At 40.3% G+C, this 26,625-nt stretch overlaps 2 protein-coding genes across 4 annotated transcripts in view; one reads left to right on the forward strand and one right to left on the reverse strand.

Annotated features, from left to right (window-relative positions):
• The window catches only part of Tars3 (threonyl-tRNA synthetase 3), a 165,003-nt gene that overhangs the window by 56,649 nt on the left and 81,729 nt on the right, over positions 1-26,625 (reverse strand). The gene's annotated exons all lie outside the window — the stretch shown is intronic.
• Positions 24,488-26,625, forward strand: part of LOC116892000 (vomeronasal type-2 receptor 116-like) — a 7,380-nt gene continuing 5,242 nt past the window's right edge. For all 3 annotated transcript variants that reach the window (XM_032893454.1, XM_032893455.1, XM_032893456.1), the window contains exons 1-3: positions 24,488-24,708; positions 25,543-25,825; positions 26,184-26,559. In XM_032893454.1, coding sequence (XP_032749345.1) covers positions 24,488-24,708; positions 25,543-25,825; positions 26,184-26,559 — 880 coding nt within the window. The remainder of the gene's footprint in view (positions 24,709-25,542; positions 25,826-26,183; positions 26,560-26,625) is intronic.

Raw genomic sequence — 26,625 nt, forward strand, 5'->3', positions numbered from 1 at the left:
GGTGTTGAATTTTGTCAAATGCTTTCTCAGCATCTAATGAAATGATCATGTGGTTTTGTTCCTTCAGTTTGTTTATATAATGGATCCACGTTGAAGTGGTTTCATATATTAAACCATCCTGCATACCTGGGATGGAAACCTACTTGATCATGGTGGATGATTGTTTTGATGTGCTCTTGGATTCAGGTTTGCAGAATTTTATTGACTATTTTAAATCCGATATTCATAAGGGAACTGGTCTGAAGTTCTCTTTTCTTTGTTGGGTCTTGTGTGTGGTTTAAGTATAAGAGTAATTGTGACTTCACAGAAGGAATTGAATAGTGCTCCATCTGTTTCAATTTTGTGGAATAGTTTGGATAGTATTGGTATGAGGTCTTCTATGAAGGTCTGATAGAATTCTGGCCTGAACCCATGTGGACCTGGGCTTTTTTGGTGGGAGATCTTTTTTTTTCTTCCTATTCTTTTTTTCGGAGCTGGGGATTGAACCCAGGGCCTTGCGCTTGCTAGGCAAGTGCTCTACCACTGAGCCAAATCCCCAACCCCGGTTGGGAGATCTTTAATGACTGCTTCTATATCGTTAGAATTTATGGGGTTGTTTAAATGGTTTATCTCTTCCTGATTTAATTTCGGTACCTGGTATGTGCCTAGGAAATTGTCCATTTTCTGCAGGTTTTCAAGTTTTGTTGAATATAGGCTTTAGTAGTAAGATCTTTAGGAGTAAGATCTATGATTTTTTGAATTTCCTCTGATTCTGTAGTTATGTCTCTCTTTTCATTTCTGATTTTGTTAATTTGGACACACTCTCTGTGTCTTCTCGTTAGTCTGGCTAAGGGTTTATTTATCTTGTTGATTTTCTCAAAGAACCAACTTTTGGTTCTGTTGATTCTTTCTATGGTTCTTTTTGTTTCTACTTGGTTGATTTCAGCTCTGAGTTTGATTATTTTCTGCCTTCTACTCCTCCTGGGTGTATTTGCTTCTTTTTGTTCTAGAGCTTTTAGGTGTGCTGTCAAGCTGCTGACATATGCTCTCTCCTGTTTCTTTCTGCAGGCACTCAGAGCTATGAGTTTTCCTCTTAGCACAGCTTTCATTGTGTCCCATAAGTTTGGGTGTGTTGTACCTTCATTTTCATTAAATTCTAAGAAGTCTTTCATTTCTTTATTTCTTCCTTGACCAGGTTATCATTGCGTAGAGCATTGTTCAACTTCCATGTATATGTGGACATTTTTCCCTTATCATTATTGAAGACCAGCTTTAGCCCGTGGTGGTCTGATAGCATGCATGGGATTATTTCTATCTTTCTGTATCTGTTGAAGCCTGCTTTATGACCAATTATATGGTCAATTTTGGAGAAAGTACCAGGAGGTGGTGAGAAGAATGTATATCCTTTTGTTTTAGGATAGTATGTTCTATAAATATCCGTTAAGTCCATTTGGCTCATGACTTCTCTTAGTCTGTCTACGTCTCTGTTTAATTTCTGTTCCATGATCTGTCCATTGATGAGAGTGGGGTGTTGAAATCTCCTACTATTATTGTGTGAGGTGCAATGTGTGCTTTGAGCTGTAGTAAGGTTTCTTTTATATATGTAGGAGCCCTTGTATTTGGAGCATAGCTATTTAGGATTGAGAGTTCATCTTCCCGTATTTTTCCTTTGATGAATATGAAGTGTCCTTCCTTATGTTTTTTGATGACTTTTGGTTGAAACTCGATTTTATTCGATATTAGAATGGGTATTCCAGCTTTCTCCTTCGACCATTTTCTTGGAAAGTTGTTTTCCAGACTTTCACTCTGAGGTAGTGTCTATCTTTGTCTCTGAGGTGTGTTTCCTGTAGGCAGCAGAATGCAGGGTCCTCCTTGTGTATCCAGTTTGTTAATCTATGTCTTTTTATTGGGGAGTTGAATCCATTGATGTTGAGAGATATTAAGGAATAGTGATTATTGCTTCCAGTGATATTCATATTTGAATGTGAGATCATGTTTGTGTGCTTTTCTTCTCTTTGTTTTCTTACCCAGACGATTAGTTTCTTGCATTTTCCAGGGTGTAGCTTGCCTTCTTGTGTTGGGCTTTACCATTTATTATCCTTTGTAGTGCTGGATTTGTAGAAAGATATTGTGTAAATTTGGTTTTGTCATGGAATATCTTGGTTTCTCCATCTATATTAATTGAGACTTTGCTGGATACAGTAACCTGGGCTGGCATTTGTGTTCTCTTCGGGTCTTGTGCTTTCATAATCTCTGGTGAGAAGTCTGGTGTGCTTCTGATATGTCTGTCTTTATATGTTACCTGACATTTTTCCCTTTCTGCTTTTAATATTCTTTCTTTGTTTTGCCCATTTGGTGTTTTGACTATTTTGTGACCGAATGAGTTTCTTTTCTGGTCCAATCTACTTGGAGTTCTGTAGGCTTCTTGTGTGTTTATGGGCATCTCTTTCTTTAGGTTAGGGAAGTTTTCTTCTATGATTTTGTTGAAGATATTTACTGGTCCTTTGAGCTGGGAGTCTTCACTCTCTTCTATACCTATGATCCTTAGGTTTGATCTTCTCATTGAGTCCTGGATTTCCTGTGTGTTTTGGACCAGTAGCTTTTTCTGTTTTACATTATCTTTGACTGTTGAGTCGATGATTTCTATGGAATCTTCTGCTCCTGAGATTCTCTCTTCTATCTCTTGTATTCTGTTTGTGATGCTTGTATCTACGGCTCCTTGTCTCTTCTTTTGATTTTCTATGTCCAGGGTTATTTCCATGTGTTCTTTTTTTATTGCTTCTATTTCCATTTTTAATTCCTTCACCTCTTTGATTGTGTTTTCTGGAATTCTTTCAGGGATTTTTTTTTTTTTTTGTGATTCCTCTCTATAGGCTTCTAGTTGTTTTATTTTCCTTTCATTTCTCTGGGGTTTCTTCATGTCTTTCTTGAAGTCCTCCAGCATCATGATCAAATATGATTTTGAAACTAGATCTTGCTTTTCTGGTGTGTTTGGATATTCCATGTTTGTTTTGATGGGAGAATTGGGCTCTGATGATGCCATGTAGTCTTCGTTTCTGTTGCTTGGGTTCCTGCCCTTGCCTCTCTCCATCAGGTTGTCTGTGGTGTTACCTTGTTCTGCTATTTCTGACAGTGGCTAGACCATCCAAAAGACTTTCTGTCAGGAGTGCTGTAGACCTGTTTTCCTGTTTTCTTTCAGCTAGTTATGGGAACAGAGTGTTCTGCTTTCGGGCGTGTAGTCTTTTCTGTCTACTGGTCTTCAGCTGTTCCTTTGGGCCTGTGTCCTGAGTCTACCAGGCAGGTCACTTGGAGCAGAAAAGTTGGTCTTACCTGTGGTCCCGTGGCTCAAGTTGCTTGTAGGGGGCTGTTGTTGACCTCTACGTGAGGGCAGCAATCAGGATGGCTTGCCTTTTCCCGGCCCACCCCCACCCCCCCCGACGCACTGGAGTGCCAGATGGTGTTAGGTGTATTCCTCTGGAGTCAAATGTGGGCAGACTGTAGCTCTTCTGGCTTCCCAGGTGTGCCTCCCCCTCTGAAGGTTTAGCATTCCCTCCCACGGATTTGGGTGCAGAGAACTGTTGATCTGGTCCCTTCAGGTCTGGGTGGTGTGTGGATTGCAGGGGACCTGCATCTCAAATACCCCTATCTTCTTGTTCCCAGAGGCCCTATACAGTTTCCTCTTGGGCCAGGGATGTGGGCAGGGGTGGGCAGTATTGGTGGGCTCTCCAGCTCTGCAGTCTCAGGAGTGCCCACCTGTCCAGGTGGTGAGCTCTCTCTCCCAAGGGGTTTGGGAGCAGTGAACTGTGGGCAGGGATCAGCGAGGTTGGGGGTCCAGCTAAAAACCGGAATTGTCTGGTCCCAGAGGAATTTTGCCTCTGTGTGTCCTGAGTCCACCAGGCAGGTCTCTTGGAGCAGAAAAGGTGGTCTTACCTGTGGTCTCGAGGCTCAAGTTGCTCATGGGGGGCTGCTGTTGAGCTCTCCGTGAGAGCGGCAACCAGGATGGACAGGATGGATTGCGCCTCCCTCCCTACCCTCCCCCTCCCCCCCGTGCACACCGGAGTCCCAGATGGTGTTAGGTGTTTTCCTCTGGAGTCAAATGTGGGCAGACTGTAGCTCTTCTGGCTTCCCAGGCATGTCTGCCTCTCTGAAGGTTCAACTCTCCCTCCCACAGGATTTGGGTGCAGAGAACTGTTGATTGGGTCCCTTCAGGTCTGGGTGGTGTCTGGAGCGCAGAGACCTGCCACTCAAGTAACCTCTTTCTTTTATGGTCTCAGGATCTCAGATAAAAACATATCTCCTTCTTCCAGGGATCACAAAGAAATGGCTTTAAACCTAAAGGCACAGGCTTCAAATGAACTCTGCTTATGACTAGGTAGTTTGTGAGTTTTTTAAATTGTATGATAAAACATTTTTATGTTAGGTATTAGAAAGCTCTGTTCAAGGGGAGATGGTTTAGTGGATAAAATGCTTGCTGTGCAAACATGAGGACTTGAGTCCAGAGATTCAGTGCGAGAAGAGAAGCCAGATGTGGTAGGCACATACCTGAAATCCCAGCACTGGGAGGGAGGGAGAGATACAAAGACCATAGAGCCTCAATGGTCAGTCAGTCAAAAAAGAAGAAAGCAACAAAGGAGGACACCTGATGATCAAACTTTAGCCTTTACATGTGCACTCACACATGTGCATACATCACTACAAACCTTATTCTTATAATGACAAATCTGAAACCATATCTAACAAATGTTTTTCATATGTCATCATTCATGTCTAAATTCTAAAACTCAATTCCACTTCTAAGAGACTAATATAAAATATTGGTGATGTTCTTGTAACTTGATTCTCAAGAAAACTCTGGAATATTTATCAAAATATTGTATAAAACAAGAGTTGTAAGGAGAAATGCTTGGAGAGGTAGGGCAAATGACATAGATGACTGTTGAGTTGGGTCACTTGCAACGTGGAGTACATGCGTGCTTTTCATACAACAAGCCATGTCCTCTGCATAGACATGTGATAGTCAAACGTGGCCTTTCCCTTCCTGGTTTGGCGTATTGTCTCAAAGAAGAAAAACAAAAACAAAAACCAGAAAAAAATTTGCTAACTGGAAACTGCATTCAATTTCCCTGGGAAGGAGCCAGACAGAGACTGGTCAAGTCAAAATGCACCCTGACTTTGTTGTATAAACTCTGGCAAGCTACTGTAGATTTGAGAATTTACCGTCTGATCTCAGTAAATCTTCCCCACAGGAAAGCCTAACAGGTCAGGGAAAAACTGTTTCTTTACTCTAGCTTTCCAGTTAATCATCACTACGTTGTCAACCTGCCTTCCTCAGTGTTGGCCTGGTGATTTCCACACCTAGTTAGGACTCCATGAATTTCTTTCCCAAACTGAGGTGTTCACGTTAAACATCACCGTGACACAGTTGAGGAAAACTCAAACGCAATAACACAGAAGAAAGAAAATAAAAACTAAGTTGGTCTTTTGCTTAGTTTCTAAACTGGCTGCTAAACATATCTCTGATCTGTTTCCACCCCGATGTGTCCCTTCCAGACTTAGCAGTGAGAGAGAAATCTCTTTGCTATAACTGGGCACCCACTATAAGATTTCTTCTTATAGTCAAGTGCCTTAGCTTTGAGTTAAGATAAAGCCTGTTTGCAAGGCAAACCATGCTTTCCTGGGTTGGCTTGCAAGGTAAGGAAAGTGAGGTCTGCCTTTAACACATTCAGTGCTCTCACAGATATTTACCATGCATGCATAAAGGGTGACTGTGCCCTCTGATTCTTCTTTTTTTCAAAGTATCAAGATGACAAACAGAAATGATGGAGACTGGGTGTGGTGGTACATGTCTTTAGTCCCAGAACTCAGTGTGTAAGACAGTGGATCTTTCTGTCTCTCTGTCTCTCTGTCTCTATCTCTCTCTCTGTCTGTCTCTCTCTGTCTGTCTGTCTGTCTCTCTGTCTCTATCTCTCTCTGTCTGTCTCTCTCTGTCTGTCTGTCTGTCTCTCTGTCTCTATCTCTCTCTCTGTCTGTCTCTCTCTGTCTGTCTGTCTCTCTGTCTCTCTCTCTCTCTCTGTCTGTCTCTCTGTCTCTTTGAGTTTAAGGTCAGCCTGGTCTACACAATGAGTTCCAGGCTTAGTGACACTTTAAAGTGAGAGACTTTGTCTTGGGGGTGGGGTGGGGTGGGGGTTGGGATCACCCAGGTGTCCGTGAGCTTGAGGATAGGAGACAGTGCCTGTTTGTGCTCCTCTGTAGACCAGGGTTCTCCACACACTTTGCAACTGTGGTAGGTTGGTTGGTTAACACCCTGCTGATGCGTGGCCTCTACCTTATTTGTCGCTTCGATGTTCACTTCACGGTCAAGCAGTTTTGCAGCCAGGGATGTATTCTTATAATAGACAGCATAGTGGAGAGCACTGTTGCCCTGGGCATCCACGATGTTCGGGTCGGCATTGTTCTCCAGCAGAATGGTAGCACATTCCTCTTCCTGACATTGCACAGCCTGTTGGGATTGCACCAAGAGATAGATCATAGATTCAAAGAACAACCCAGGGTAAACACCCCACAGCTCTCACCATCTATTTATTTCAAAGTGACGCAGATTCCTTTTCATTCCTGGGATGTTGGAAAGTGTCACGGGCCGAGGCCATCCCATGCTGAAATCCTTAGCGGCTTCATTACCTTCACTAGACTTGTGCACTCCTCACTGTCTGTGGCATTGACCTCACACTTCCCCTCTACCAGGGCCATCACCACCTTTGGGTGGCCGTAAGCACAGGCGATGTGGAGGGCCGTCCTGTGAAGATGGGAGGGATGGCTTTTTAGGAAATTATACAGCATGACCTGCAAAATACAATCACTCAGGTGACTTTAAACTTTAAATGGCATGCAGTTCCTCTGTTTTCAAGTCAAATATTCGTGGAGTGTTTTTCCGGCATCCTAACCTGTGGCACTACAGTCTGGGCATGGTGGCAAAGCCCTGAAGAAATCAGGAGGATCAGAAGTTTGGTCATCCTTGGCTATATAGGAAGTCTGAGTCAGTCTGGGAATATAAGATCTCATTTTAAAGAAAAAGATTAAATATTTAATCTTCTAGAGAAGTTATAGTAGTGTTTGTGGTTGATCCTTATACCAGCGAAAGGGTAACTGTATTTGATTAAAAGGTGTGTGTGTGTGTGTGTGTGTGTGTGTGTGTGTGTGTGTGTACTTAAGTATTATGCAGGTTAGTATTTCCTGTTAATTTGACATAAGCTAGAATTATCTGGAAAAAGGAATCTTAATGCAGAAAATATCCGTCATTAGATTGGCCTGCAGGCAAGCCTGTGGGGGCACTTTCTTGAATAATGACTGATGTGGGAGGGCCCTGCCCACCATGGGTGGTGTTATCCCTTAAGCAGGCAGCCCTGAGTGGTGTAAGAACAGCAGGCTGAGCAAACCCTGAGGAGCAAGGAGTAAACACTGCTACTCCTCTGCTTCAGTTCCTGCCTCCATGACCCAGTCTTGAGCTCCTGCCCTGACTTCTCTCAGTGATGATCTGTGACCTGGGACTTATAAGATGGAATAACCCTTTTTTCTCTCCTAGTTGCTTTTGGTCATGGTGTTTATCACAGCAAGAGGAAGCTAACTAGGACGTGCATTTAAGGCAGGCACCCTCCCAACCGAGCTCTGCCCCTGCTCAGAGTGGATACTTGAGTGGAAGATGATGTCCTTTGGAATTAGCCTGACTTGGGTTTGAATTCTGCTTTAAGCTGTGTTACTCACTAGCTATGTCTTAACCTTTCTAGGCCTAATTTTTCCCCACCAGTAAAATGGGCACTGAAAATAGCAGCTGTATCATAAGACCGTGACCCCATGATGATGAGAACCCTGTATGCAGTGATTTCAAAAATTTCTAGCACAAAGTGCAGTTCAACGGTTGTCAGATATTGTAACTATCGCTTCTGTGACAGCCGAGGACAGTGTTTCCAGTAATTAGCAGAATCACACCCATTCTGTGTGTTTTAAGGATTGTCTCCCCGTGTCTCAGATGCTCTTTTCCCACACTGAGCATTCTTTACATTGGAGGCCAAGTTGTAACTCATGACACATTGCAGCCATTGTTTGGTAGCATTTCACATTTTCTTCACATACAGAATAAGTGTCATTGTAGAACCCATGCTGTCCAGCACTAAGAGAAATATGGCATCTTTAATAGGTCCATGCAAGATCTAGCCAACTGGTTGGCAGTTAACTAAATTTTAGTTCTTAAAAATATCAGGGGGAAAGAGTTCTGAATAACAACAAAAAATATTTTTCCTTTGATCGTCAAGAAATTTTAAATTAAGAAGACTCAGGGTTCAAATGAGTAGGTCTAGCTCCTCTTCTGAATATTCAGATTAATAGATGTATGAAGTCAAAGACAATCCCAGATTTGGCCAAATTTTACTACTGTCCTCAGTTTTCAAAGAGCAACTTGAAGGAAAGAAGGCAGAAGTGGAGACTTGCCTTCCATTTTTCCATCTCCCCATTTTGTAGCGCTTAGCAGGGAAACATGAAGGCTCCGGGATGCAAGATGTCAGAGATGGACTATATGAACTGCCCATTAGCCATCTAGGACACTTTAGTGAATGAATGTATGAAAGAATGAAATAAATACAGATGAGGAGGTCAGTATTTTTATGAAGTGAAGTGAAACGTCTGTTGTGGTGAAAACCAGTTTCCGTTGTTACCTTTTGTTTCCATAAGGATGAAACTAGAGTGGAATTATTAACCTAGAGTTGCTTGCATATATGCAATAAATCTTTATATAAGAGATACACACAGGGCTGGAGAGACGGCTCAGCGGTTAAGAGCACTGACTGCTCTTCCAGAGGTCCTGAGTTCAATTCCCAGCAACCACATGGTGGCTCACAACCATCAGTAATGGGATCTGATGCCCTCTTCTGGTGTGTCTGGAGACAGCAACAGTGTACCCACATACATGAAATAGCCCCACCCCCTTTTTTTAAAAGAGAGATATACACATATAGAGCAATGGGAATCTCCATAAACTCCACAAACATATTCCCCTTGCTTTGCAAGGCATTAAGTGTTAGTGGAAATAGCAATTTAAGCATGCTAACACAAAAGCTCTAACAGAAGTGAGAGATGTTGTCTGAGCAGGGCTCACGCTTACATTCTTCCCAAGGATTGCTGTAATGGTAAGTGTTTCCTAAAACTTTACTTCACGCTCATTTTAGGAGTCAAGATAAGTAGGAAAGAACAAGTGTGTGGGTGACTTCTTTCAGACCGAACTGTACACTAGTTCCTAGAACAAGACTCTGAAAGCCAAAATGCTGAATTAATAGGCTTTTCTCCTGGTCTATAAAACTAAGCTGTGAGCGAGCAGGAGAGCTGACTGACCCGAGAACGGGAGCTACAGCTAAGTAATGAAAACCACAAGTTGCGTCTTGTACATTTCAAATGCCCGGAAATAATTTTTATAACAAGTTGTCCCTGCTTTGGCTGGTACAAGGGCAGGTGTTTGCGTGCCTGTTGTGTGTGTGTGTGTGTGTGTGACCTACCAAAGTGACGTTATTCTTACTTCATGCCCAAATACATCTTTGGTGGCAGCCTCCACCCTTCGCTGAAGCCCCCATCTCTCTGTCCTATGCCAGCACTGAGGTTAACGTGTAAAACGTGTTCTGTGAGTTAGTTTTAAACACGTGGCACTTTAAATGTCGAGAAAACAAATTGTATGTATGCTCATTATTTCCCAAAGCTATTTCAAATATGGTAGAGTACATAAAAATCTAGTCTTATCAGGTCACTAGACATTTTTCCTATGTCCATACAGCGTTCACTAGACATTTTTCCTATGTCCGTAAAGCATTGTAGACTCTCGAGTCTGTACTTTACTAGATATAAATCAAGAGCTTGGAGTAGAGTGTTTTTGCTAGCACAGCAAGGCCCTGGGTGTTACCCACGGCATAAATAAGTATGAACAATAGGAGTTAAATGTTTTCCTTGGCTTGAAAACGTTCTCTATAAAATGAAGATATATTTTCCACTTGAGACATAAGTAGTGTTTTGTGTCTGGAGGCTTTCTTCCACACAAGCCCCGCCTCCTCCACAGCCTCCCTGCCCCAGGGCCCTGCCACCTTTTTTTCTTGTCTTTGTCATTCACACAGTGTTTCCCGAGCAGGAGCTGATGCACTCTAGCTGCATCTCCGTCACCTGGCAGCAACTTATGGATCTTTCTCAGATCCTTGTCTTTGAGGTGGTACTTAAGGCAGGGGATGTTAGCTCTCAGCCAGTGCCCAAGGTGCGCTGCTGGTCCGAGCAGGATTGCAAGAGCCACCCGACTCTTCTTGGAAACAAGCCAGCCACTCTGGACATGGCAGAGGCTGTTGGCCCCAGAGGCCCATTCACTCTGTCTTTAGTGTCCCACCCTAGACCTGATCCTCAACAATATGATCGATTGATCGAAGATTGTTACTGGAGAAGCCAACAGCCAGAGCACGCGCAGCTGCCACCCAATCCCAACTGAGAAGCTCTGTGGTTTGGGATTGGGTAAAGATTAGCGGTTGCCTAGCAACTCTGTAAACACACCCGCTCTGGTGCTCAGCTGTCAACGCCTAGTGGCCAAGAGTGCTCAGTGAGCTGAGTGCAGCTCACGATCTGTCAAAACCTTACTTTGCTTTCAAATATTTTGACTTCGTTGAACAAATGAATTTGAATTACAAATCCAACTCTCGTAATATCTCTGGAAGTCAGACTGAAAGTCGAAATACCAATAGAGTGTCGTCAGGCCTTAATCACTTTAAATCTTCAACACCCAGAAATTCAAGAGACCCCTTCCCTCATAGATGACCATGCCTGAAAATACTGTCATTGGCGGGGTCATGTAATATTCTGCTTGCATACCACTAAATCAGAGATGTTCATATGTCTTGACTTAAGAGGCATGGCTTTTGGAAAACAGTTTATAAAGACATCCTAAGTTGTCACCTAAGCTGTGGTTGTCGGTGGTCACCTGGCATGGCTCAGACAGTGTGCTGACCACAGAAGCACATGGATAAGAGAACTGGTCAGAATCTGCACAGACAAGGGTGACAACTTGGGCTGCTGGAACTGCAGACAGGGCCTGGAGGAAGCCACCTCACATCAGTCCAGAGAGCAGGGCTGGATGCCAGAAAGACAGAAGCCTTGGAATACTGTCATGGAGATGGGGCTAGCATCTTGACTCAAGGGGGGCCCGGCTAGGCCTCATTAATTTGAAATGCAAAGGACAGATATTTAGATTTAGATATTTAGAATATTTACATTATTCTGGTTTGGGTAATTAGCAATAAAACCTTCTTAAACATTTGCATATATGTGAACATTGATTTGTTTCTCTGGGGTTAAAATTTAAGATTGGAGCTACTGAAATAAAAATGTATATCTTTTTCTTTTCTTTTCTCTTTTTTTTAATTTTTTTTATTAGATATATTTCTTTTTACATTTCAAGGTTGTCCCCTTCGGTTTCTGTCCATAAGCCCCCATTCCTCCTTCTCCCTCCACATTTTGGGTATTCCCCTAAGTCCCCCTGCCCCCCTCCCCATATTCCCCTGCACTGGGGTCCAACCTTGCTTGGGACCAAGGCTTCCCCTTCCCCTGGGTGCCCCCCAACATGGCTCTTCTCTGCTACATATGCAGTTGGAGCCCTGGGTCAGTCCATGTATAGTCTTTGGGTAGTGGTTTAGTCCCTGGAAGCTCTGTTTGGTTGGCATTGTTGCTTTTATGGGGTTGCAAGCTCCTTCAACTCTTTCAGTCCTTCCTCTGATTAACCCCAAGGGAGTCCTGTTCTCAGTTCAGTGGTTTGCTGCTAACACTGACCTCTGTATTGGACATGCTCTGGGTGTGTCTCTCAGGAGAGATCTATATCCGGTCCCTTTCAGCATGCATGTTTTTAGCTTCATCAATCTTATCTATTTTTGTATGTATATAGGCCACATGTGGGGTAGGCTCTGAATGGCCGCTCCTTCAGTGGCTGCTCTAAATTTTTCTTCCATATCCCCTCCTATTGATATTTTTCCCCTTTTAAGAAGGAGTGGGAGCACCCACGTTTTGGTCATCCTTCTTCTTGAGCTTCCTGTGGTCTGTGCATCTTGGTAATTCAAGCTTTTGGCTAATATCCACTTATCAATGAGTGCATACCATGTGTGTTTTTTCTGTGATTGGGTTTACCTCACTCAGGATGATATTTTCCAGTTTCATCCATTTGCCTATGAATTTCATGAAGTCATTGTTTTTGATAGCTGAGTAGTATTCCATTGTGTAGATGTACTACATTTTTGAATCCATTCCTCTGTTGAAGGGCATCTGGGTTCTTTCTAGCTTCTGGCTATTATAAATAAGATTGCTGTGAACATAGTGGAGCATGTGACCTTGTTATGTGTTGGAGCATCCTTTGGGTACATGCCCAAGAGAGGTATAGCTGGGTCCTCAGGTAGTGCTATATCAATTTCTCTGAGTAACCTCCAGACTGATTTCCAGAGTGGTTGTATCAGTTTGCAATCCGATGAACAATGGAGGAGTGTTCCTCTTTCTCCACATCCTTGCCAGCATCTGTTGTCACCTAAGTTTTTGATCTTAGCCATTCTGACTGGTGTGAGGTGGAATCTCAGGGTTGTTTTGATTTGCATTTCCCTGATGTCTAAGGATTTTGAACATTTCTTTAGGTGTTTTTTGACCATTCGATACGCCTCAGCTGAGAATGTTTTGTTTAGCTCTGTACCCCATTTCTTAAGAGGGTTATTTGGCTCTCTAGAGTCAAACTTCTTGAGATCTTTGTATATTTTGGATATTAGCCCTCTATCAGATGTAGGATTGGTAAAGATCTTTTCCCAATATCTTGGTTGCCATTTTTTCCTAATGACAGTGTCTTTTGCTTTACAAAAGCTTTGCAGTTTTAAGAGGTCCCATTTGTCGATTCTTGATCTTAGAGCATAAGCCATTGGTGTTCTGTTCAGGAAATTTTCCCCAGTGCCCATGTGTTCGAGATGCTTCTCCACTTTTCTTCTATTAGTTTGAGTGTATCTGGTTTGATGTGGAGGTCCTTGATCCACTTGGACTTAAGCTTTGTACAGGGTGATAAGCATGGATCAATCTGCATTCTTCTACAAGTTGACCTCCAGTTGAACCAGCACCATTTGCTGAAAATGCTATTTTTTTTCTATTGGATGGTTTTGGCTTCTTTGTCAATAATCAAGTGACCATGGGTGTGTGGGTTCATTTCTGGGTCTTCAATTCTATTCCACTGGTCTATCTGTCTGTCTCTGTACCAATACCATACTGTTTTTATGACTATTTCTCTGTAATACTGCTCGAGGTCAGGGATGGTGATTCTCCCCAGGAGTTCTTTTATTGTTGAGTATAGTTTTTGGTATCCTGGGTTTTTTGTTATTCCAAATGAATTTGCAAATTGCTCTATCTCTATTAAAAATCGAGTAGGAATTTTGATGGGAATTCCATTGAATCTGTAGATTGCTTTTGGCAAAATGGTCATCTTTAGTATATTAATCCTGCCAACCCATGAGCATGGAAGATCTTTCCATCTTCTGAGATCTTCCTCAATTTCTTTCTTCAGAGACTTAAAATTCTTGTCATATGGATCTTTCACTTGCTTGGTTAAAGTCACACCAAGATATTTTATGTTATTTGGGACTATTGTGAAGGTGTCATTTCTTAATTTCTTTCTCAGCCTGTTTATCCTTTGAGTAGAGGAAGGCTACTGATTTGTTTTTGAGTTAATTTTATACCCTGACACTTTGCTGAAGTTGTTTATCAAGTTAAGTAGTTCTCTTGTGGAACTTTTGGGGTCCCTTAAGTACACTATCATAACATCTGCAAATAGTGATATTTTGACTTCTTCCCTTCCAGTTTGTATCCCTTTGACTTTTTGTCTGATTGCTCTGGCTAGAGACTTCAAGTACTATATTGAATAGGTAGGGAGAGAATGGGCAGCCTGTCTACTCTCTGATTTTAGTGGGATTACTTCAATTTTCTCTCCATTTAGTTTGATGTTGGCTACTGGTTTGCCTATATATTGCTTTTCTATGTTTAGATATGGGTCTTGAATTCCTGATCTGTCCAGGACTTTTATCTTGAAGGGGTGTTGAATTTTGTCAAATGCTTTCTCTAATGAATCTAATGAAATGACTATGTGACTATCTTTGAGTTTGTTTATATAGTGGATTACATTGATGTATTTTTGTATATTAAACCGTCACTGCATCCCTTGGATGAAGCCTACTTGATCATGATGGATGATCATTTTGATGTGTTCTTGGATTCGGTATGCAAGAATTTTATTGAGTATATTTGGGTCAATATTCATAAGGAAATTTGTTTGAAGTTCTCTTCTTTGTTGGGTCTTGTGTGGTTTCATTGCTATAAGAGTAATTGTGGCTTCATAGAAGAATTTGGTAGTGCTCCTTCTGTTTCTATTTTGTGGAATAGTTTGGCCACTATTGGTATGAAGTCTTTGGATCTGATAGAATTCTGCAGTGAACCCACCTGGACCTGGGCTCTTTTGGTTGGGAGACTTTAATAACTGCTTCTATTTCTATAGGAGTTATGGGGGTTGTTTAGATGGTTTATCTGTTCCTGATTTAACTTTGGTACCTGGTATCTGTCAGGAAATTGTCCATTTCCTCCAGATTTTCCAGTTTTTTGAATATAGGCTTTTGTAGTAGGATCTGATGATTTTTAATTTCTTCGTTTCTGTTGTTATGTCTCCCTTTTCATTTCTGATTTTGTTAATTTGGACACACTCTGTGTCCTCTCGTTAGTCTCTAAGGGTTTATCTATCTTGTTGATTTTCTCAAATAAACAAGTTTTGGTTCTGTTGATTCTTTCTATGGTCCTTTCTGTTTCTACTTTGTTGATTTCAGCTGTGAGTTTGATTATTTCCTGCCTTCTACTCCTCCTGGGTGTATTTGTTTCTTTTTGTTCTAGAGCTTATAGGTGTGCTGTCAAGCTGCTGATATATGCCATCTCCTGTTTCTTTCTGCAGGCACTCAGAGCTATGAGTTTTCCTCTTAGCACAGCTTTCATTGTGTCCCATAAGTTTGGGAATGTTGTATCTTCATTTTCATTAAATTCTAAGAAGTCTTTAATTTCTTTCTTTATTTCTTCCTTAACCAAGTTGTCATTGAGTAGAGCATTGTTCAACTTCCATGTATACATGGGCTTTCTGTCATTATTGTTATTGAAGACTAGTTTTAGTGCGTGGTGATCTGATAGGATGCATGGAATTATTTCTATCTTCTTGTATCTGGTGAGGCCTATTTTGTGACTGTTTGGAGAAGGTTCCATGAAGTGGTGAGAAGAAGGTATATCCTTTTGTTTTAGGATGGAATATCTAAAATCCATTTGGTTCATAAATTCTGTTAGTTTCTCTACATCTCTGTTTCATTTCTGTTTCCATGTTCTGTCCACTGATGAGAGTGGGGTGTTGAAATCTCCTACTATTATTGTGTGAGGTGCAATGTGTGCTTTGAGCTTTAGTAAGGGTTCTTTTATGAATATAGGTGCCCTTGCATTTGGAGCATAGATATTTCGGATTGAGAGTTCATCTTGGTGCATTTTTCCTTTGATGAATATGAAGTGTCCTTCCTTATCTTTTTTAATGACTTTTGGTTGAAAGTGAATTTTATTTGATATTAGAATGGCAACTCCAGCTTGTTTCTTTGGGCCATTTGCTTAGAAAGTTGTTTTCCAGTCATTTACTCTGAGGTAGTATCTGTCTTTGTCTCTGAGTTGTGTTTCCTGCATGCAGCAAAATGCTGGGTCCTCTTTACATATCCAGTCTGTTAGACTATGTATTTTTATTGGAGAATTGAGTCCATTGATGTTGAGAGATTTTAAGGAATAGTGATTGTTACTTCCTGTTATTTTTATTGTTAGAGGTGGAATTATGTTTGTCTCTCTTTTGGTTTCATTGCAAGGAAATTATATTCTTACTTTCTGCACGGTGTAGTTTCTCTTTTTTTGTTGGGAGTTTTCCATCTATTATCCTTTGTAGGGCTGGATTTGTAGAAATATATTGCATAAATTTGGTTTTGTCATGGAATATCTTGGTTTCTCCATCTATGTTAATTGAGAGTTTTGCTGGATACAGTGACTTGGGCTGGCATTTGTGTTCTCTTAGGGTCTGAATGACATCTGTCCAGGATCTTCTGGCTTTCATAGTCTCTGGTGTAATTCTGATAGGTCTGCCTTTATATGTCACTTGACCTTTTTCCCTTACTGCTTTTAATATTCTTTCTTTGTTTTGTGCATTTGGTGTTTTAACTATTATGTGACGGGAGGAATTTCTCTTCTGGTCCAATCTATTTGGAGTTCTGTAGGCTTCTTGTATGCTTATGGGCATCTCTTTTTTTTAGGTTAGGGAAGTTTTCTTCTATAATTTTGTTGAAGATATTTACTGGCCCTTTAAGTTGGGAGTCTTCACTTTCTCTTTTTTTTCTCTCTCCATCTTTATTAAATTGGGTATTTCTTATTTACATTTCATTTGTTATTACCTTTCCTGGTTTCCAGGCCAATCACTTTCTTCTATACTTATTATCCTAAGGTTTGATCTTCTCACTGTGTCCTGGATTTCCTGAATATTTTGGGCTAGGAGCTTTTTGTGTTTTACATTATCTTTGACAGTTGTGTCGATGTTTTCTGTGGTATCTTCTGCCCCTGAGATTCTCTCTTCCATCTCTTGTATTCTGTTGGTGATGCTTGTACCTACGGCTCCTTTTCTCTTCCTTTGGTTTTCTCGATCCAGAGTTGTCTCCCTTTGTGCTTTCTTTATTGTTTCTATTTCTATTTTCAATTCCTTCACCTGTTTGATTGTGTTTTCCTGTAATTTTTTCAGAGATTTTTGTGTTTCCTTTCTAAGGGCTTCTACTTGTTTACTTGTGTTTTCCTGCATTTCTCTGTGGGAGTTCTTTATGTCTTTCTTAAATTCCTCCATTATTACCAAGAATGTGATTTTAAATCTAAATCTTACGTTTCTGGTGTGTTTAGATATCCAGTATTTTGTTTGGTGCCAGAACTGGGCTCTGATGATGCCAAGTAGTCTTGGTTTCTGTTGCTTAGGTTCCCACGCTTGCCTCTAACCATTGGGTTGTCTCTGGTGTTTGCTTGTCTTGCTTTTTCTGAGAGTGACTTGACCCTGATGTAGGCCTCTGTGTCAGCACTCTTGTAAAACTGTTTTCCTGTTTTTTTTTTTTTTTTCAGTTTTTCCTGAGAACAGGTGCTCTGGTCTCAGCTGTGGCGGTGCTCCTGAAGACTGTCTTCTGGCTCTAGGTGCAGGTAGGAATCAAAGGGTCCTGCCCCTGATTGCTTGTGTAGGTCCTTGCACCCTGCGGGCACAGTTGTCACTATGCGATTCCCTCTTAGGTCTGGACTGTTGGCAGAGGGTATTCTCCTCTGACTTCTCAGGAGTGTTCACACCTTTGAAGTTCCAGCTCTCTCCCCCATGGCATTTGGGTGCAGGGAGCTGTTTGGCTGGATCAGTTCGGTCCTGGGCACAGACCAGAACCGCGGGTACCGGCTGCTGTCTGTTCCTATATCCGTGTGTCTAGAGGCACTGTGCTGTTCCCCTTGGACTAGAGATGTGGGCTGTGGTGTGCAGAGGTGGCAGTCCGTCTTGTGGCCTCGGGATGTCTGCACTCCTGGATGGTCCGTTCTCTCCCCCACGGGAATTGGGTGCAGGGAACTGTGGGATGGTATCAGTTCACTTCTGGGCAGAGTCAGGAACAGGAAGTGCCCTGACCCAGAGGACTTCTGCCTCTGTGTATCCTGAATCCACCAGGCAGGTCACTTGGTTGCAGAAAAGTGGGTTTATCATTGAGTAGAGCATTGTTCAACTTCCATGTATATGTGGGCATTTTCCCCTTATCATTATTGAAGACCAGCTCTTTAGCCAACGTGGTGGTCTGATAGGATTGAGTTGGATTATTTCTATCTTTCTGTATATCTGGAGATTGTTTTAGTGACCAATTATATGGTCAATTTTGGAGAAAGTACCAGGAGGAGCTGAGAAGAATGTATATCCTTTTGTTTTAGGATAGAATGTTCTATAAATATCTGTTAAGTCCCTTTGGTTCATGACTTCTCTTAGTCTGTAAACAACTCTGTTTAATGGCTGTTTCATGATCTGTCCATTGATGAGAGTGGGTGTTGAAATCTCCTACTATTATTGCTGAGGCAATTGTGTTTTGACCCTTTAGTAAGGTTTCTTTTTACAAATGTAGGTGCCCTTGTGGTGTTGGGGGGGGCATAGACCATTTGGGGTTGAGAGTTCATCTTGGTGGATTTTTCCTTTGATGAATATAAAGTGTCTTCCTTATCTTTTTGGTGACTTTTAGTTGAAAATTGATTTTATGTGATATTAGAATGGCTACTCAGCTTGCTTCTTCCGACCATTTGCTTGGAAAAGTTGTTTTCCAGCCTTTCACTCTGAGGTAGTATCTGTCTTTGTTCTGGGTGTGTTTCTGTAGGCAGGAATGCAGGGTCCTCGTTTACATATCCAGTTTGTTGTCTATGTCTTTTTATTGGGGAGTTGAGGCCATTGATGTTGAGAGATATTAAGGAATAGTGATTATTGCTTCCTGTTATATTCATATTTGGATGTGTTATGTTTGTGTGCTTTTCTTCTCTTTGTTTTGTTGCCAAAACGATTAGTTTCTTGCCTCTTCTTGGGTATAGCTTGCCTCCTTATGTTGGGCTTTACCATTTATTATCCTTTGTAGTGTTGGATTTGTAGAAATATATTGTGTAAATTTGGTTTTGTCATGGAATATCTTGGTTTCTCCATCTATGTTAATTGAGAGTTTTGCTGGATACAGTAGCCTGGGCTGGCATTTGTGTTCTCTTAGGGTCTGTATGACATCTGTCCAGGATCTTCTGGCTTTCATAGTCTCTGGCGAAAAGTCTGGTGTAATTCTGATAGGTCTGCTTTTATATGTTACTTGACCTTTTTCCCTTACTGCTTTTAATATTCTTTCTTTATTTTGTGCGTTTGGTGTTTTGACTATTATGTGAAGGGAGGAGTTTCTTTTCTGGTCCAATCTATTTGGAGTTCTGTAGGCTTCATGTATGTTTATGGGCATCTCTTCAGGTTAGGGAAGTTTTCTTGTATGATTTTGTTGAAGATATTTACTGGTCCTTTGAGCTGGGAGTCATCACTCTCTTCTATACCTATTATCCTTAGGTTTGATCTTCTCATTGAGTCCTGGATTTCCTGTATGTTTTGGACCAGTAGCTTTTTCCATTTTACATTATCTTTGACAGTTGTATCGATGATTTCTATGGAATCTTGTGCTCCTGAGATTCTCTCTTCTATCTCTTATATTCTGTTTGTGATGCTTGTATCTATGACTCCTTGTCTCTTTCTTTGGTTTTCTATATCCAGGGTTGTTTCTATGTGTTCTTTCTTGATTGCTTCTATTTCCATTTTTAATTCCTTCAACTGTTTGTGTTTTCCTGGAATTCTTTCAGGGATTTTTGTGATTCCTCTCTGTAGGCTTCTACTTGTTTATTTATGTTTTCCCGTGTTTCTCTAAGGGAGTTCTTCATGTCTTTCTTGAAGTCCTCCAGCATCATTATCAAATATGATTTTGAAACTAGATCTTACTTTTCTGGTGTGTTTGGATATTCCATGTTTGCTTTGGTGGGAGAATTGGGCTCTGATGATGCCATGTAGTCTTGGTTTCTGTTGCTTGGGTTCCTGTGCTTGCCTCTTGCCGTCAGGTTGTGTCTGGTGTTACCTTGTTCTGCTATTTCTGACAGTGGCTAGACTGTCCTATAAGCCTGTGTGTCCGGAGTGCTGTAGACCTGTTTTCCTGTTTTCTTTCAGCCAGTTATGGGGACAGAGTGTTCTGCTTTCGGGCATGAAGTTTTTCCTATCTACAGGTCTTCAGCTGTTCCTGTGGGTCTGTGTCTTGAGTTCACCAGGCAGGTTGCTTGCAGCAGAAAAGTTGGTCTTACCTGCGTTCCTGAGGCTCAAGTTTGCTCGTGTGGTGTTGCTTATGAGCTCTCCACAGCTGCAGCAACCAGGAAGATCTGCGCCGCCCTTTCCAGGAGCTTCCAGGGTTCCAGATGGCATTCGGTGTTTTCCTCTGTAGTCAGAGATGTGGGCCGAGTGTAGACTCTTCTGGTTTCCCAGGCATGTCTGCCTCTCTCAAGATTTAGCTCTCCCTCCCACGGGATTTCGGTGCAGAGAACTGTTTATCTGGTCAGTCCCTTCTGGTTCTGGCGGTGTCTCAGACGCAGCGGATTTCCTGCTCTTGTGCCCTTATCCAAGGGAACCCAGAGGCCATATACAGTTTCCTCTTGGGCCAGGGATATGGGCAGGGGTGGGCAGTGTTGGTGGTCTCTTCCGCTCTGCAGTCTGAGGAGTGCCCACCTGTCTTGGCCGGGATTTCCCCTTTCAGGTCCTGAAGAGTATTATTCACTTTCCTCACCTGTTTAACTGTGGGATATATATATATAAGATTTACGTGTTTCCCCATTAAAGACCTTTAGACTACTATCTCTGGTTGTAATTTCCTGTATTTCTTTAGGATATTTATTCATTTCCTATTTAAAGGTCTCTATCATCTTTACAAGAGTGGAATAAGCTAATTTTTCTATAGTTTAGGAGTATAAAACTTGCTATATTGGAGTAAATTTCCTTTGCTGGTGTCAAATGTCCTTGCCTTTTGTTGATTGTGTTTTTTCAAGGGTCTTCAGCCATTTGGTTGGTTTTGGATGTTCTTATTGTAGTGAGTATTGGGAGGGGGTGGACGTTGTTGATCCTGGTGTGGTAGATATCTGATTGTTATCCTTGGGCTGTCTGTTTCCAAACCTGCAGTTCTGTATGTTTCTAGAGCCTTAGATCAGATGAAGATGAGTGTAAAGGTGGCAGGAGAGTGGAAATCTTCCTGGGCTAGCAGGATGCTAAGTGGAAATGGGTTTGATAGAGAGGGCTCAGAGAGTAGGGAAGATGGGCTGGACAAAGGAAGCTTACCTGTATGTATCTGGAGTCTGATGAAGGTTCCGAAGTGTTCCGTGATTTCTTTATTGTTTCTGTTTCCATTTTTTGGTCTTGGTCTGTTTTATTCCATTCTATCACATTTTAATTTGTATTTTCCTCTATTGTTTCACGTGATTTACTTCTCTCCTCCCTAAGAGCTTCTACCTGTTTGACTGTGGTTTTCTTAAAGGCCTCAGTCATCTTTAGGAAATGCCATTTTAGGTCAGAATCTTCCTCTTCAGCTGTGTTTGGGTATCCAAAGTAGGAGATCTGGGTTCTGATAATACCACATTATATTGGGTTCTGTAGCTTATGTTCCCCTTCACCTTGTCTTTTACCATCTATTCCTCTCTGGTGTTAACTGGCCTGCATGTCTCATTCTGTAGCAGGCCTCTTTGGAGACAGGTAGAAGTGTTTGACCTGGGGTTGAGAAGGCTTCCTGGTTGACAACCATTGCTGTCTCTGGTTAAGGCATGCCTCTAGTGTCCCTCCTTAGTGCAAGTCTCCTGTGTCTCTATTTTCTGTGTCCCTGGTAAAAGCAGACCTCCTGGGGGCCAGATTGGCTTTGGGATACCAGACATGTATATTGATCTGCAATAGTTTCAGGTAGAGGTACAGACTGTCAGGACAATGGGGCTCAGAAAGATCAGATTAGATCCCACATGTGCTGGACACTGTGGGTTTCTCATATGGTGTCCATATTAGGCATAGATTCTCAACTATATTCCCAGTTATAGAAGACCTCCTGTTAGAAATGTAGGCTGTCAAGAGTGTGAGAAATATCCCTCTTTATAAGTTCAGATAGTATAGGCCATTCATGTGTAAACTTTATATAGCATATTGACATTCTTTTCTTGGTATTCCATATTATTATGATTCAAGATATGGGACAATGATGCTTGGAAGTGTATATAGAACTCGATATTGCAAGCTGAGCTTTTTGGTATAAAGGTTATAATGGGTCAACTTGGAAAAATCAGCAGCAGCAATCTGCCTATCTATGTACTTTTAGTGTTACAGAAGTAATATGCCATGTCAGTTATGATGAATTGTGTGAAAAATCCTATTTATAATCAAGTAATAATCAGTTAGATTTTGTTTCAATAAATTAACTGGAATGTTTATTTCCTAAATAACTCGGGGTAATTATAATTGACTGTGATGCTCTTCCATTGTAATGAAGATACTGAAGTTATATTTATTGGTTCATGGGTGTACAATGGACATCACAGTGCATTGCAAATATCTCTGCTTCATTGCTGAGATCTTGGTTATTCCATATTTTGGTCACAAAAGAAGAAGCCTTTCCCTCCATGTAGAGTGTTGAGTTCAGATACTACTAACTGCTTCAATGTTTGACTAACTCTTACCTCAGTAGTGTATCAAACTAAGTTTCAAGTGATTGAAGGAACAAAAATCAGCATATGATTAATGGGCAACAAGCAGCAAAAGAATGTTTTTCTAATGAATGATATCAAACATTTAATGAAAGCACAACACCAATGCTTCTAATATTATTCTATGAAATGAAATGGAATAGAGGTTATCACATGTTCCACATAGCATAACAAGGAATCAGATATATAATTCCACAAGAAATAAAAGTACAACACACTAGAAGGAGACAATGGAATATTCTCTGTTAAGCATAGAAGCACAATTTTATTTTATATACCCATCAAATATTATTGTTCAAATATTAAGATGGCCATCCAACAGATAACTTAAAGGAAACAAATGAACAAAAGGTTTCCCTCATAATCAGGAAGGACACTGTGGTGTGTGATGTGCATTCTTTTCATCATATCAAGCCGATAACATGAGATTTAGGCAAAAAGAGAAAGAGATTTCTGAAGTACTATTTGTGCTCCGAATAACATAGGGATTGTTTCTGTAGAAAACAATGTGGAGCCTCACCTCTCAAACATGATAAAAGCAAATTTGACATTACTGAAGGATCTGCATGTTTCACCTCCATGCTTGACATAATGAGTACAGTATAGAGCTCAGTTCAATGCATATGAGCGCCAAATAACTTCCAAAAGAGTGCCACAGCTCAGGATGGCATTTCAATTGCAGTTACAACAGAGTGAAGAGTCAGCCTCCATGCATGTTCCCAAATAATTTGACATGGCATTACCATAGAGTATAAAAAAGGATAGAAAATCACATTAGGTCACCCAATTTACCCATTTTGTAAGTCTGCATAAGTACTGAAAAAAGTACTTACACTGAAAAAGACATAATTTAACCAAAGTATGGAACAAATTCTTACTCATAGTAAGTATGAAAGTTCAATAAACTCCATAGCAAGATTTTATTATAAGCCAGGAAAGTATAAATTATCCTGAAAATTGAGTTAAAGATTCCACTTTATTTCTAGTGGAATAGAATTCAGTGTTGCCCTTATGGGCGTAAGAATAAGGTAGCTCAAAAAATTACAAATCACATTCAATGCTCCATCTGTGTCACTCATTGTAATCTAAACAAGTTATATAAATGAGCATATCAGACATACATCTGTGTTGTTGCAATGTAATCCAAGACAGTACTGTATCAAAACAAAATATGAACTAGACATAAAGAAAATAATATAACGTATATAATAACATTAGCAATAGAATTCTCTCATGATACATAAATTCTTTCATTCCTTTAAATAAATATGAAATTGTTCTCATTCATCTTAATGAGGTATGAACAAACATCAACCAAAAAAATGTTTTATCAAATGGCATTGACTGCCAAGGACTGATTATCAGGCAATAGATCAGCATTATAACTCATTAAATGTCTGCACTGGAACAGATATTGGACAGGATGGGTATTGAATCTGTATAATTCCAGACATTATTGGATTTAGCATAATGACACCTTCTCCAAATAACAGGAGTCATAGGAAGTTTGAAGAGATTTTGTAAACATGACTTTCATACAATAGTATATGAGCAGAGAAAATGTTCAACTCCTGGCTCAATGTTGCATGTGAGACTGCCCTTCCCTTCAATAGAAAGTGGAAGATAAAATGTCCCATGATTCAACTCAAAGTCTGTATGATATGGAACATTTATACCTTCTTAACTCTAGTCTTACTATGAAAATTCTGTTGTAATCTATTGGGTTCATACATATGGCTGTTTACACATGGTCTGGTTCAAGTTGTCCAAAAGAAGATTGTCCCTTGGAAGGTTCATGTTACAGATATGAATGAAATCATGGCAGTTGTGGATGGAGAACATGATCTTCAAAACATGTTTTTGGAAATGTTTTGATCAAAAGTTTTCAGACCTCAGATGTAGAGCTTGAGGCCAGAATGTTCCCATTGTATCCAGGGAGCAGAACATAGGGTGAGTGGAAAGGAACTGTTGAGTATAATTAAGTGGATCTCTAGACAGCAGAAGCCTTAAAATATACACATAGGTGTAAATGTGTGTTTTATGTTTGTCTTCATAAGAAACAGGTTTCACAACTGGTCCATGCTAGATCCTAGCAGACATGAAGAAGCTGTGTGCTTTCACTGTGGCCTTTTTGTTCCTGAAGTTTTCTGTCATCTTGTGTAGAACACAATTGACTGAACCCAATTGCTTTTGGAGGATAAAAAATAGTGAAGATAATGATGGAGATTTGCAAAATGACTGTGGTTTTATCCTTTATACATTCAAGGGACGTATTGAAGAAAATTTTTATAATGAACTTCTTAATTTTATTAATTTTAGGTAAGTCATTAACATTATTCTCTGCTTCAATGTCATGAACTGGAAATATATAGCTCTGTACACAACCTGTAAGATTCTGTCCCGTTTTTCCCCCTGTATCTTTAGGAACCACTGAAAATTAATTATAACATCAATTACTATTTTAATACTTTCAAATGTGTCACAGTTTAGCTTAACTTTACTACATTGACCTCTAGTTCACAAAGCTGGAAAACGAAATATCTGTTGAATCTTTGTGGATATCATATGGTGAAATATGTGTCTTCATTTGCCTTGAATTCGCAATTCCCACTTTTTCCAAAATCTCAATATGATGAGACTGCGTCACTACCTATCCTCCATTGTCTGCCAATGATTCCTGCATGAGCATGCATCAAAGGCCTCTAAAAAAGGTTATCTAATTTTGGTCTCTAAAAGTTGTGCATAAATTCATATACTAAGATATATGTGTGGAAGGGAAGTCTACTATACATGATACCAACCTATAATTATTGCATACATACTTATGAATATACATATATTTTGCTTTTTAAAATACTCTTTAAATAAGCCCCTCCTGTCATTCTGGAGTTGTCACTGAATGTGGAAAAAGCCTGCCAGGCTTCATATTGTTTTACCAGAATATTTTTTGGTCTAGTCATGCAAATACCCAGTCACATATTAAACTTATTATCAGTATCACATTGATGTTTACAATTTCTTTTAATTTTTGAATAAATGTAACATTAGAGAAAATCTAGGAGAACAAATATACTTCTTATAGTACAAACTTAATTGCAATTTAAATTTTATGTTTCAAACATCTCCTTTAATCATCACTATGCTTGGTTTTAGAATACCAGCAAGAAAATATGAGTTTTTTCTGGTTATGTTTTTTGCTATTGATGAGATCAACAAGAATCCTTATCTTTTATCCAACATGTCTTTGCTATTTTCCATCATTTTTGGTATGTGTGAAGATACATTGGGAATTGTGGATGAAGCATATTCACAATCAAACAAAGGTTTGGCTTTTACTAATTTTATCTGTGGAATAGAGCCAACTTGTGATGTACAGCTTACAGGACCATTTTGGACAACATCCTTAAAACTGGCGATTTATTCCAAGGCTCCAAAGGTAAGAATGTGAGACACTGTATGAATTAACAACATTTAAATTACATTTACATGTGCCTACAAGAAAACTTGGACCACATGCATTGCTGAGTATGCTGCTACACACACACACACACACACACACACAGAATTAAATAATCTATTGTTTAAATTACTGGGCAAACAGGCAAAACTGAATATTCAGACTTATCAAGAATAGTCTAGAATATAATAGGAAAATATATAATATTTATAGTATAATCATACTATTCTTACACTAAGTTATGAATGGTGAGTAACATTACTTGTACATGAGTCCAAACATCCTAACAATAATATTCCTAATGTGGATATTTCATCCTTTCTTCAACACTCTTTAGCTTTTCTTTGGACCATTTAACCCTAACCTGAATGACCATGTCCAGTTTCCCTATGTCCATCAGGTGGCATCCAAGGACATGTGTTTGTCCCATGGCATGGCATCCTTGATGCTTCATTTTAAATGGACATGGATAGGACTGGCCATCTCAGATGATGATCAGGGTACTCAATTTCTCTCAGATTTGAAAGAGGAAATGCAAAGACATGGGATCTGTTTAGCTTTTGTTAATATGATCCCAGAAAACATGCAGATATACATGACAAGGGCTAAGATATATGATAAACAAATTATGACATCTTCAGCAAAAGTTGTTGTCATTTATGGTAAAATAAACTCTACTTTAGAAGTCAGCTTTAGAAGATGGGGAAACTTAGGTGCTCGGAGAATCTGGATCACAACCTCACAGTGGGATGTTATCACAAATGTAAAAGATTTCAACC

The sequence above is a fragment of the Rattus rattus genome, chromosome 2 (genome assembly GCF_011064425.1).
Source record: "Rattus rattus isolate New Zealand chromosome 2, Rrattus_CSIRO_v1, whole genome shotgun sequence".
Classification (NCBI taxonomy): domain Eukaryota; kingdom Metazoa; phylum Chordata; class Mammalia; order Rodentia; family Muridae; genus Rattus; species Rattus rattus.